Here is a 13528-nt window from a genome sequence, read left to right on the forward strand (position 1 = left end):
TCACTATGGAACAGGAGAGAATTTGGATGAGAAACTTCTTCAGTTGTAGGTTACCTTCCTTTGCTGGCTGGGTCTCTTAACCCCTTCCTTTGGAATGGGATCTTTATCAGCTTTGATGAATAATCATAAAAATACTAATTGGAATTTTTGCTTGGCTTCCTACATAATACTTCAACCACTTACTACTTTTATCAAGGTCTCCTTGTGGTCTCTAGCTCTGTACTTATGGTCATACTGCGTACAGCCCTGGGAGAGCCCAGACACAAAAACCAGCAAAAAGCGATAGTGTAGCCCTGTATCTAAGCAGTAGGTGCTGCATTTACAGTTCTGAGAGAGAGCCAGAACAAGAAAGAGACAAGGAATGTGTGTGGCAGTATGAGTTAGAATAAGCGAAGGATCTATTCACAGAGGGGAAAGAAAACTGAGCAAGTGGGTTACCTAAAAATATCAGTGCAGGCTCCCGGCTCCCTTGCAGAGGGAAGAAATCAGTGCAGTTGTGATTATTCAGAGGAAGTGTTTTGGGTTTGCAAAGGAGGAGGAGTGGAGTGGTAAGACAAAGACATAGCATTGATACCTCGTATGCGACCAACACAATCCAGACCTATTTATCCTGAGATCTGACTCTAGAGAACATAGCTGTCTGCTGCATTTTCTTCCAAGAAACCTGTCTAGTAGGAAGTTGGATTCTGAGCATGCAGAGGACCTACCCAGCCTCCTTGGAGTAATACAGCACAGAAGGAAAAAAGCTATCCAGGTTGCAGCCTACCATCATTACTTCAAATCCTCAAGTTCCCTAAGAGATCCAGAGTGCACAGAGGTGGTTTGAAACAGAGAAACTGGTAAAGAGAGGGACTAAATCTAGAAAGATAACTTGGCTTTCAGTTCCAGGGGTTTGTGCGTGACAGTGACAATTTATCAGCATGTGAAAGATCGCTGTCAGCCCGCGCACATCTGCTGGGGGCCAAGGAAACTGTTGTTCCTAAATCTGCCACCAGTCATAGAATCCAGGAGCACTCACAGAGCCCTTGCCTGCCCTCTTCCTATGCTGCATGTAAGGCAGAGCATGGTCAAGGTGGGTTATGCTTATCAGCAAGGAGAGGTATGGCAGCACAAGAAGAGTGAAGCAGGATGAAGCTGAGCACCGGACAGGTGAGGGCTCCTGATTTCAGATCCAGCTCTTTTTGGTTTAAAAGTGGGGTGGGGATTTTTGGTTGGTTTTTTTGGTTGTTTTTGTTTTGTTTTTTTTAAAGAAAATGAAATACAGATTATATTGCAACATTGTGTTTCTTAGAAAAATGCCTTGTCAGTTTAACTTGGATTTATTGTTAGGTCTGCTTTTCTAAGAGAATACTGCGTATGTGATTGCACTGGGTGAGTTTGTGTAACTTTTGAACCTGTTATCTAATTTCAAACACATTTTGCACCCAGTCAGAAGTCTGAAAGGTATTAAGTTCACGTAATTTTCATGAAATAGGTGACAGGTAGAGGAGGAAGACCTTATTATTATCCCTTAGGGAAAGACTGCAGAATGAGCTCACTCTAATAAGAGTCCAGGAAATCCACATGGGACAGGGACTGTCCAAATGCCCCAATTACAGAAGAGTTCAGCTGAGGCTCACATCTTACTGTGTGTACATCAGAGGATCCATTGGTTGGTCAGTGTCTCTCGTAGATTCTCTAGTGACTAGTAAGGCATGAGCTTCCTTCTTTCTGGACATTCATAATACCGCTAATGCATGTAGATTCCCTGGAATTTAATAGGAGGTGAGCAATATTGCAGCCTCAGTATAATACAGTTAAAAAGCCAGTCAAACACAACAGAGAAAGCTATTGGAAACAAGGCATCTTTGTTTCAGGTACCTGAGAAGCCAATGCACACCCAAAATTTTCAGTAGAAGATTCTTTCCAGAGGTAAATTGAGGTGCAGATATGAAATTGCTGATGTCCGTACTGATTGTATGTCCTGCCCTCTAGCTTATGTGTGCCCCAGTTTTCATCGCATTAGTCTCAGACAGTTCTGAGTACTGGTTTCACTGTGATTTTGGATCCCAGTATAGTTAAACTGGTACAGTTCTGGCATGAATATTACTTTGGTATGACATACTTAGTTCAGCATAGCTTCTTTGGAGATGTAATCTAGACTAACGTAAATGTGGTTATAGTTATATAACTTTGTTCGGTGCAGTATTCTTATAAAATCGTTCCTGTGAAGTGGGATAGTTACATTTATACAAAAATGATGCGGACCAGCCCTCAAATTACAAAGTATTTGCAGTAGAGACCATATTTGCATATTTAGATATGCGCAGTGTTTAGTGTCAAAGGGCGCAGGTTCTGAACGCTGCTTGTAACAACAACAACAACAATAACATAAAAGAGTTACAAGTCTGGCTGGGGAGTCACCACAGTGTGTCTGTAATTAGTTGTAGTAAAAATTATCATTTATGAGGCATCTGGAAACACAAGCTAACTCCGAGATGAACAGTAACTATGTAGTCATCTCTGTCATGGCACAGCCTTAATGGCATTTTTGTCACGGAACTTCCTTACTTTTTGCTTGCTCTGTACCACAAAATATAGGTAATGGCTGAATGGGTTTTGTTTGCAGTCTTGCCATTACGTGGACCACTGAGGCTCTTCATGACTCACTCACTTAACAACGTTTGCAAGGGGAACAGGTAACATTTCGCAAGCATAATGTGGCAATGCAGAAGCAGTTTCTCTGCACAGACACACATTCTGAAGAAGGAGATGAAACAAGAGTTTGCATTTATGGAGAACCTGGCTGAAGAAATCACCTTTGAAGGAGGGAATCAATGAGCAGTTCAGGGCAGGGGGCTGCTTCCTGATATTGTGGCTTTCAGTGTCAAGTCTTGTTTGCTTGTTTGGTCTTTGATTAAAGTTTTCTGGAGTGAGTAACAATTTCTCCAAATTACCGCCACCATTCAGACCAATAGTAGTTAACATAGAAGACTCCAAATAATTCCTCCAAAACTCAGCTTTTTGTTAAATTTCATAAAAGAATGATCAAGCTTTAGGAAAGTGTTTTCTTGGGGAATTTGCTGATACAGCCAAGAAATATGAAATGCCCTATGGTTATGACCAACAGGCCACCTGCCTCCAAATTAGAGCCTTGCTTTCTGCCTGGATGAGAGCTAGTGACCAATGAGAAAGTGAAGAATAAAATAACTTTTTTTAAACATAAGGTGTTTTCTTTGGAAACTTAAGAAGGAGACATGAAAAAATTTCCACAGGCTATATGTTTTCTAACATCCTGTTTCTACAACTTTAAAGATGTGAATTGTGTCATCTGATAATGTGGCAAAAAAACTTCTCTGGAAGAATGACGCAGATGTAGCACAACAACTCTGGAGAACGGGCTTCCCAAAGAGCAGAAGGCAGTCTGTCCTGCAAGTTTCCATGGGGTTTCAACAGATGAATGAATCCCAGGATCTCATGGCAAAGCATATGATCTGTTCAAGAGAGAAAGGTTCTGTTCTTGTCTATGCTACTTAAGGTGTATTTACAGGGCACAGGAGAGCACCACGCAGTGATAACTCAGCTCAGATACAATCTCATGGTGCTTTCCATTTGAATTAATATAGCCTGGTTCTCATCTGGATATAAAGTCCATATGAATGAGGCTATCTTTCTGCCAAAAACCAAAACAGCTCATTCAGAGCATGCTGAAGTAGCCCTGTATAGCTCTGTTTTGCTAACATACCCTTATTTGCTGTGTGACATAAAAATGAGGCTGCTTCTCCTGGAGTTTCTGTTACGTGGCTGTGAAGTGCTCTGATGCCACAGCCCTGCCTCGCAAAGACGCAAAGGGCTGAATCCACCACTTCTTGCACAGAGCTTAATGTTGCACAGAGGTGCTAAAGAAAGGTTGTGATTTCGTGGTGGGTTGGGTTGTTTTTTTTTTCCCCAAGCTTGTGAGCACAGGAGAGCTGCGTGGTACGTGGCATGTCAGGGAAGAAGCTACTGTGATTGCTTTAGATCTTCCTCCTCTCTGTGCTTAGCGGGGAGTCGCAGTTAGGCCGTGTGTGAGCAAGTGGGTGTGAGGCCATGCCCATGACACATTCCTCGAGGGAGGGGACTGGCGAGGAGCTGGGCCTCACCTCCCAGCAGCAGCAGGGCCCTAGGCAGAAGTGATTGAAGAGACTGGTTATTCCAGGAGAGGACAGGTCCAGGTGTGGCAAGAGCACAGACTAAAGCGGCAGCAAGGGACTGAGCAACCAAATGTCTGCATCTGAAACACGGACTCGACAGAAACCTTCCTCAAGCAGCTGTTTCCAAGGGGCCTTGGGTAAATCCACTTGAGGTTAAGAATTTGTCAGATTTCCCCCTTCCCCCCCCCTCACTGTTAAGCCTCAGTGAATGCAACATCTTTTTACAGGGGGAAGGTGGCGGGTGGGGAGGAGGATGAGGGGAGGATGGAGGACAATATAGCTTGCTATAGACTGTGCTATACCTGATCTCCAGCTCAGGTTCCAGCAGCTTTGACTATCTGTGGTGTACTGCAGGGCACCTTTGTGCCCAGGAGTGGCCCATAGCTCTTCGAGGAGCGTGGAGGGCAGGCACTGCATGCTCCCCACCAGGGCCTCAGAGGCATTGCAAGGGGGGATGCTGTCTGTGGCACATGCCAAGACTGTCGGTAGGGAAACTGTTGGGTTTTTGGCTCCTTCTCAGCCTGACGGGCTGTTGGCTGGCAGCACGTAGCTCCAGCTGGCTGAGGGGGCAGTTGCAGTGCGCTTGCCTGAGCACCGGCCACATTATCCTGGCACTGCCACCTCTCTTCTGGGACCGTGTGTGGCCCTTCCTTCACGTCCTCTCAGTGCAAAGCATCCTCAGACCAAATCCTGAGTGACTGAAACAAAGCTCAGCAGCAACACAGATGGACCCTGCAGCTTGTCCCCTCTCTGTGTGTGCTGTAGCCTTGCTCCTTCATCTGGGATGAGCTCAGTGCCAGGGAGCTGAGTTTCTGACTGCCTGGGGAGTAGAGGAAGGGAACACTAAATCCTTTTGCAAACCCCTTCTTTCTTGCAAATATGGGTAACTACATTTAAAGAAAAAGCTCCTGCCCTTTTCCCCTTCCCTCTCTCCACTCTCTGGGAGAGGAAATGCTCTGAGTTTTGAGGTGCTCCAGGCTGCAGGGCAGGAAGGGTCTGAGTTGGGAGAGCTTACAGAGGTGACTGGCAGCACTGGAATGAAGAAGGACTTGAGGTGATGAGGTGAGGAGGCCAAGGAGACTGCAGCAGAATCACAGTGAAGAGGGGGAAACCACCTCACTTATTGCTAAGATGAAGCTGAGCCAAAGTTCAGCAGAACTTGCTATAGTTAGCCTGAAGAAAGAGAGGCAAAGGAGGGGGGGATTTTACCTGGGTCTGTGCCTGTTCAACACATTACAAGGGCTTACAGCTCTCTGCCAAGGGCCTGGCAGCCACAGAGTGGGCTCAGAAGTGATTTTTAGATGGCACAGATCTGAGAGGTGTTAGCTGGAAATGCAGATCCCAGTTCCCCTTGGGGTGCAGGTGAACCTTGCCATAGCTTTATGTGCTGGAGAGGCTTCTGTGAGGGTAATGTTTAGCCTGCCATTTCGTGTTTGTTTTACCCACAGTAAGGGAGCGATATTATGGTGGCAGAACTTCACTGCCAGCAAGGGAATTGAGGCAGGCATCTGCATACACATCACTATGTCTGTGAAAGTCATGTGTGCCCTCAAGTGCCTCCCAAATCAGGTGGTTTAATTCCTTCATCAGTCAGGAGTTGTAGGTAGGGTTTTGGTGTGATCTGTGTGGGAGAACAGTCTCTCCCGTTGTAACAAGACAGTTTCCAGTACTGTTCAGGGTTATTTTTGGTGGCCGGTCTCCTTCTACCCATCTTTGTGGTGTATCCTGCCTGGCACAGGAGCCCTGGCGGCATCACGCCAGAGATCACCTGGCTGGGAGCACTTGCTTGCCTGGATCTCGGGTGCAGAGGGAGAGCTACTGAATGAAGCAGATTTTTTTTTTTAACCTGTTGTGGTTAAAAACACTTACTGTGGTGGGCTGACCTTGGCCAGCTGCGAGCTGCAGTTCCTTCAGGAAATATCCACCTGCTCCATCACGGTCTCTGTAGGGGACTGTCTGTTCCAGCACCTGGAGTGCCTCCTTCCCTCCCTCTGCTCTGACCTGCGTGCACACAGGGCTGTTGCTCAGTCCTTACTGCCTGTGTGGTGTTTTCTGTCCTTTCTTAAACATGTTTTCCCCCAGGCGCCACCATCTTGGCTGAGGGGCTCAGCTGTGCCCTGTGGTGGGTCCATTGGAACCGTCTGTGTCCACCATGGAGCAGCCCTGGCCTCTCCTCACAGAGGCCGCTCTGCAGCCACCCTGCAGCCAGAACCTCACCACAGACACCTGATGCAGATACGCCGAGTGACACTTGGCTGATGGTATTTTGACGGGGGTGAGAGCTGTGCCTTCTCCTTCAGACCAGTGAGAGTCCCAACCTCAGGGCAGGAGTAAGGGCTCTTCAGACACAGTTAACTTGGCTGGGAGACGAGGCAGGACAGGAGATCAGTGGTGTTGCTTTGGAGGGGGTTCACGAGGGACACACTGCAGAATTTCTCTTTACTTATTCCTTGCTTAAGAGGCTGAGGAACTTGCATGGCACCTCGCTTTCCTCCGAGAGCTCTGCTGGGTTGTGCTGACCTGCAGGCATGTCCTCAGTGGGGATGGAGGCAGGCGAGCAGCCCTGAAACCCCTCAGCTTGTACACAAAGGGCTTCTCCTGGAAAGGCTTATTCCTCATCTGGGTGTCTGCAGCCAGGAACATCCCCTTCCTTTGAGGAACTTCATCAGTTATTTGCCTTCACTTTCTTTTTTAAAATATCTTTTAATTGAGCAAGACACACAATCAAAGAATATGGAGCCTCTCCTTGGAGAGGAGAAGAGGGAGTGGTAATAACCCCCCGACACACGCCTTTGGAAAACAGTGATGATTTTTCTGGGGAGCTGAGCTAACAGTCTGGCTGTAAGAAGTTTAGATCTGGAGCCAGGCATCATGGTTAGGCCCATCTGTGGTTATAATGTAGTTGTTTGGGTTTTGTAGAAGTTGTCTGAAGGAATCTGAATTAAACACAAAACAAGAACCCAAGGGGAACCTGTTTCTGGCAATCCTGGTCCCTATTTGATCTGGCACCAGAACTGGTTTAAATCTTGCTTTGTCCTCCTTCTCCTGCTATCAAAATTGCTACAGGCTTTATTATGACAGTTACCATGCTTCCTCTTCGTCCCCACCACGGCCAAGGTCACTGAGAACATGAAACAGTATCTCTTGCTTGAAGCTGACCTTAGTAGGCTGCAGGGCTGCTTTGAGATTTGTCTGAGTGCACAGTTAATGCCCAGCCAGCACAGGTGTGGACTTGCTGGTGCTAAACAAGGTCCTAAACAAGTGGTACAACAACAGCAATGAGTTTCTGCAAAGCATCCACAATAAGTTCAAAGTGCAAAAGGTGCCTGCCCCAAAAGATGGAATTGACAGCCCAACGTTGGGGAAACGCGTTGCAGCGTGTGACTGGAAGATGATGATGGTGGTTTCCAGCAAGAGAATATTATGGTTACACAATTTAGGCAGGAGTACATCCAAGAACTCTGTTTCATTGCTTTTTGCTGGGTGTAAACACAGAAGCCCTTTTAGGCAAAGGCTCTGCAGTAGAAGTGGAAGTTTAGGAGGGATCTAAATGAGGTAAGGATAGAAGGGACTGTGTTACCATACTGTATGTGATAGACTGGCAGAGGTTGCGTGTTTAAATGTAATGCAGCATATGATTGTCATAGTGCTTGCAGGCTTTAGTTAAATCCTTACAGATTTTATTTCTGTGTGTATGTGTAGAACTGAATGCTCATTCTGGATAGTCTCTGAATGCACTCTGGTGTGTGTCTTGTTGCTCAGGCCAAGCTATTTTTCATTAGTGCATTGTTATTACTGGTGGACTCAGAAAAACAAGAGAGAGTAGCATTCTTCTGTGCTTGCTCTTGTTCTTGTTAAAGCCAATGGCATAACCTCTGCTGAGCAGCCACAGATGGTGCCTCTCCACAGTGTAACTCTGCAAATAGCTATGCCAGGTGAAGACTTTTCTCTGCCCACAGCTCTGAAAATGGAAGAATAGATTTGGGTGCTGCCTAATCCAGGAAAGTTCCTTAGTTCTAACCTGACATGCTTAGCTTGAAGCTGTTTAGAAAGTTTTTGCAGGTTCCCTTCTGCCAAAGAGCTTTTGGAGTCCTAATCTCCAGCTGGCAGGCAACTGGAGGTTGGTAACATCTTTAGCTAGAACGGCTAAATCTGGTAGGGGACTTCTGTTAAAATCTTAGTAATTTTCACATTCCTGAAAAATAATAAAATATATAGGAGCTAAAGAAGGAACACAGTTTACAGGTGTATTAACTGAGCAGTGTGACTTTCCTTGGTGATGACAGACTTGACATGGCAGCATGGCATGCACCATCCTGGAGGGTACAGGAAAGAACTGGATGCAGACGTATAGACTTTGGGTTCAGCATGTGCCAAAAAATATCCTGCTATGGATATTGGTGGCACAGAAAAAGAACATTGAAGTAATATGAAGTTTGCAGCATTAAAATCAAATAAGGAAAAATAATAGCAGCGTTTCCCTCTTGAGCATTTGCTGTTTTTCAGAGTACATGCTTTGTATCAAAATGCATGATACATGATATTTAACTACCTGTTAAATCACATCTAAGAGTCATACTATGTGTGCCAAGCTTCCAGAAGAGTGTTGCTACTCAAACTTTTCCTTTTGTTTATCTTTTATTCCTTATCTTTTTATTTTCACAGTCTTGGAAGAGGGGTTTTTTTGATGTTCATTTCCTTTATGTGAAAAGAGTTATCATTTTATAGTATCTTTTTTTGTGTTTTAGTCCCTGTTTTAAATCTGTACAATTCACACCCCACTAAATCCAGCAGGGCACTAACACAGCTGTCCTGGAATTTTGGGTTTGTGAGACTCTTTCAAAGTAGCGTGACTCCGTCAAAGAAATTTTTTGTTGTGTGTTACAATTATTCTTCTTAGTTTGTGGCTAGCCTTGGAAACTGCAGAGCTGACTTTCAGTTTATCTTTTAAAACACATATTCATACCTGCATTTCCTGATATAAAAGCAGCAGTGGTTCTGAGCTCTAAACTTATGGCACATAAATCAAATGTGCACAGAAGCATCTTGAGGCTCACGGGAGAAGGGACAAAGATTATCTGTGTGGTTTAATGTGCAGGTGGGAGAAATTGGAAGATTCCATTGACTGGACCAGTATTTTCAAGCTTCAATTGATTTTGCTGTGTCCCTATCGAAAAAGGGTAGCTGTGAATTTTTGGTTGTTTTTGTCATTAGAAGGAAAGTATATTTTGCATTCTTCTGTAATAGCTTGTATGCAGCTGAGCAAATTCTGCCCAGATTTGTATGTGCAAAGCTCAGACTCTTTGTGTTTGAAGAAAATTAAGCACTGAAATTTTACCTCCACCATAGACTTGAGAATCTGAGACTGAAATACACGCTTATGATGAAAGTGGCCCTAGCAAGAGGCGTTTAAGAAAATACCTTCCCAAACAACAGGTAGAAAAGACTGTAAAGCTGCACTTGCACTTCACAATGTCTTCTACTTGGGTGCCTCAAGGAAAGAGTTGAGCCTTTATACAGTCTACAAGTCACTGACATTGATCTTTTTTGTTTGTTTGTGGGTTGTTTGTTTTTTTTTTAATGTATCTGAGGGTGCTTTTGAAATCTTTTGGCTTTCTTTTTTGCAGTGTTTTGAAGTGGGCATTCAGTCTTAGGGCCTCTACTGTTGGATTCTTTCCCTGCCTCACCCTGAGTCTGGAGGCTGGAATTAAGAGGTGTTTGTGAACAGGGGTGCTGGCAGTGGGGGTAGGGGACTTGTGTTTGAAGTTTTACCTAAAGCAGGTCTTCCCTGGATTGCTGGGTACCACAGTGAGGAGCAACTAAGGTCATACATCCTGTTGTCTAAAGGCAGAGAGAAAGGATGGACGAATGCTGACTCCATTCAAGGTTCATCCATACTAGCTAACTGTGGCATGCTGGCAAGTCCTCATCCCTTCATCCTTCCAGAAAGTGGAAGGATGGGGGACAAATGCATGCCTAGGTCTTGCTCCGCTGTGGATATGGAATGCCAATGATAAGCACTGAACCTGAGAACTGAATAGAGCTTCCCAGCAACCTGACTGAGATGTGCCCAAAGTGTCCTCGTGATTTAGACTACATCATGGGGTTTCCCTGGGCTTCAGTTTGGCCCATGGCAATGTAATGGGGCAGGGATGATGCTGTTCTATACAACACAAGGCTTGATGGAGTAGTATTTGAAGAACTTTAGAAGTCAGCAATATGGAACGGCAAAGAACAGTCCAACAGTGGTAGCATGCTCAGGATCTATGTGACTATGCCTTTGTTAAGGCTGAATTTTTTGAAAGTGACTGATTTAGGTGCCCCTGTTTTGGGACCTTGGTCTGCCGTGCCTCAGCCTGATTATTCTGTGTACTGAGCTTCTAAAATTCCTTCCAATGGCGATGGGAAGTGTAAAATGTTTTACAGTTCTCAATATTAAAGCCCAAAACATTTGTACTAGCCAGCCCAAATGAGAGGGCAGAAATTCAAAATTTTCCTTGTTTGGTCAGGAAATTTTTATCTGAGATCTGATTCAACTAGGTGAAGGTGAAAGACCAGAATCCAGCAAGGAATTGAGTGTGTTTTCCCACACTGGAGCTTAGCCTGTCAGATACTTTTCTTTTTTCCCCCCTCTTCATTTGTAGGTCTTCATCTGTAGATATTAAAGTGCTTTAAAGTGCAGTGTTAAGTATTGTTATCTCTGTTTTTTTAAAGCTGGGGGATATGCAGCAGTGGTAAAGTGACAAGCCAGACTTCACACAGGGCAGTAGCTCAACTGAGGAAAATGTCTAAATGTCATGAGCCTTTGCCCAGTGCTTCTTCAGGCCCCTGTTCTGCGAGAAGGGCATTTTTTTGAAAAACTCGTTGACTAAATCCTACCAGCTTAGACACAGAGCATATTGACAAAAGGTGAATTATGCATGCAGCAAGGTTTGGCCCAAAAAGAGGAAATGACTTTATCTTTCCACATAATCAATATCTGCAGGTGAACTGAGACCTTGGCTATGATGTGGTGGGTCCTTGCCTTGCTTTAGGATAGCTGCTCCTGTTGAACTAACTTTCTTTACTCCAGCAAGAGCAGCAGCTGCAGTGCAGTGTAGACATGCCTAAACTAGCTTAAATAGTTCAGGTACTGTTAGCCACTGAGCCAAAGAACCATGGAGTTCAGCACGGGCTTGGTGCCTGAGGATTTTATCCTGCTCTTTATGAGTTCAGCGTTTCTTTACCATCTCAGCTCAAGCAAGCCTAGCAATATGTTGAAAAGAAGGCTGGTGGATCTGGTACTCTGTCTGCCCTAGTACTTTTGCCTGCAGAGCTGAGCATGGTGCTAGGGATGGTTGTAGGAGATACTGCCAAAGGTAGCAGTGTAGCGAAAGCTGTTTTGCCTCTCTCTGCCTATGGTTCTGCCTCTTCTTCCCCACCCTTCCCATGGTATTCATCAGGACCTGCCTTGCCTTGGAGTCCATTTGCTGTAAAACTGCATAGCCATTAAGGTTCTACTGGAGATCATGAATATCTAGGAGCTGGCGAAGGCTTGGAGAACCAGCTGCCTCCTGGAAAAGCTTTTGGCCTTGCCCGGCAGTAGCTCTAACAGGAGAACCTGTAGAGGTTACATATGGAAAAATCCAGGACCACTACCCCTATGTCTATTAATGGGGACCAGGGCAGAAGCATTCCTGATGCGTTCTCTCAAGTCATTGCCCAGATGGTGGGCTCCCAGCTCAGCCTCTGCAAAAGAGCTGTGCTGATATCTATAACTTGTCAGTTTTCTCCTGGCAGTCAAGGACCTGAGCAGGAATGATGGTTCAGGTCCTTGAGAGCTAAGTAACTTCTGCTGAGTCAATAGGGGAGGTACCATCAATGCCCTCAGTTTTGTTTTCAGGAACAGCCTCATCAAATAGTGTTTGTGGGCAGAGACCCGAAGTAGACTGCCAAGCTGTTAAATTGCTAACCTACCCACTAGCCCTAGTTTATTCTGCAGCAGAAATACAAGCACGCCTGGACCAACCCCCAGAACTCAACTCTGAACTCCTCTCTCATTCTGTCAGAATCCTCAACTTGTTTTTGAAATGCAATTTATTTTTGTTAAATTGCTAAAGAGTTGGATGCAGTCTGCCAGTTGTGCTTTCCCTCTCCTTCTTTGTGCATTGAATTTTGTTCACTCACTTTACATGCCTCAAGTTGCTGTAATGCTGCTGGGAAAGTAATTGCCTTGCACTTTCTCTTTCTGATGCCCACGGGTGACTGTGGGGGACTCCTCCCTGGGTACAGTGCAGAGTTAAAAGCCCAGCTTTTGCTGCTTTGCTTAAGACCTGGTTATTTCTTTTCTTTTTTTTCCCCCCCCCCTTTCTTTCTTTCTTTTTTTTTTTTTTTTTTTTTTTTTTTTTTGTCAGCTGCCTGTTATATCAATCACAGAGCTGAGATCTATTTATAGGTTGGGACTCGGAGTACTGTGTCCTAGTCACAAAGAGAGGCAGAGACGCAGAGGGGACTGTCGGCTGGTGCAGGCGGAACCAAAAGATATTTAATCAGCAATTAGAAACACCTGAGGGCAAGGGAAATTCTACTCCAGCCTCGAGCTTCATCTCTCAGCCCACAGCATGTAAGTAGTGAACTTCTACCTTTTATTGCATTTATGGGGTTGGTTTTTGTTTTGGGTTTTTTTGATCCAAATGTTGCTCTGCACCAAACCTTTTATCTGGGCTAAAAATTATGGCAGCTTCTCAATATGGTTAAAGGTAATAATGGTTTTTTTCTATTTTCACACTGTCAAAGGAAGGTCAGTGTGACCCACAAGGAGAGGAGTTGGTTCAGAACTTTGTAGAAATCGGGCGGTTTCACTATTTGAGAGTGGCTTTTTCCTCTGGAAATAAGCAAATGAAAGTTTGAGTGGAACAGTTTTGTTTTGGGAACAGAAACGGTCAGGTTTGCTGGCATTCCAAAAAGGTCAATGTACAGCGTAACTGCTTAAGGGCTTACCAAGGACAGGTGCTATTTATCCCATGCTGGTAAAGGCAAACCTGGAAACTTCAGCAGTCCTGTCTTAAAAGAACCAAGCGACACCCCTTCCTCTATTAAAAAACCCACCCCCCCAGCTTCATATCAAACCTTCTCTTAGCAGGGAGATGAAATGAAATTTTGCTTTTACTGAATGCATTTATCATTGAGCAGTTGATGTTTCTTTAATTTTAAAAGTCCCAAAGCAACTGAAGTCACTTCAATGACAAAAGAGGGGTGCAAGTCTTTGCAAAGTCGGCGCAGTGGCAATCAAGGAAGGAACTTCCTCTCTCATTGCCAAGGAGCTGTTTGCTTTAAAGCAGCCAAAATGAAAAATGTTTGAACAATAATATATTTTT

At 44.8% G+C, this 13528-nt stretch overlaps 1 protein-coding gene across 4 annotated transcripts in view; it reads left to right on the forward strand.

Moving 5' to 3' along the window:
* The first annotated feature begins 12625 nt into the window (after positions 1-12625).
* The window catches only part of ESRRB (estrogen related receptor beta), a 137147-nt gene continuing 136244 nt past the window's right edge, over positions 12626-13528 (forward strand). For 3 of the 4 annotated variants that reach the window (XM_076345156.1, XM_076345157.1, XM_076345159.1), the window contains exon 1: positions 12626-12774. Coding sequence is in view for 1 of the 4 variants with exons in the window: in XM_076345157.1 (XP_076201272.1) it covers positions 12773-12774 (2 nt within the window). In the remaining 3 variants the exon portion in view is untranslated. The remainder of the gene's footprint in view (positions 12775-13528) is intronic. The other variant, XM_076345161.1, reaches the window with a different exon arrangement.

This window comes from Aptenodytes patagonicus, chromosome 7, assembly GCF_965638725.1.
Source record: "Aptenodytes patagonicus chromosome 7, bAptPat1.pri.cur, whole genome shotgun sequence".
In the NCBI taxonomy this organism is placed as follows: Eukaryota; Metazoa; Chordata; class Aves; order Sphenisciformes; family Spheniscidae; genus Aptenodytes; species Aptenodytes patagonicus.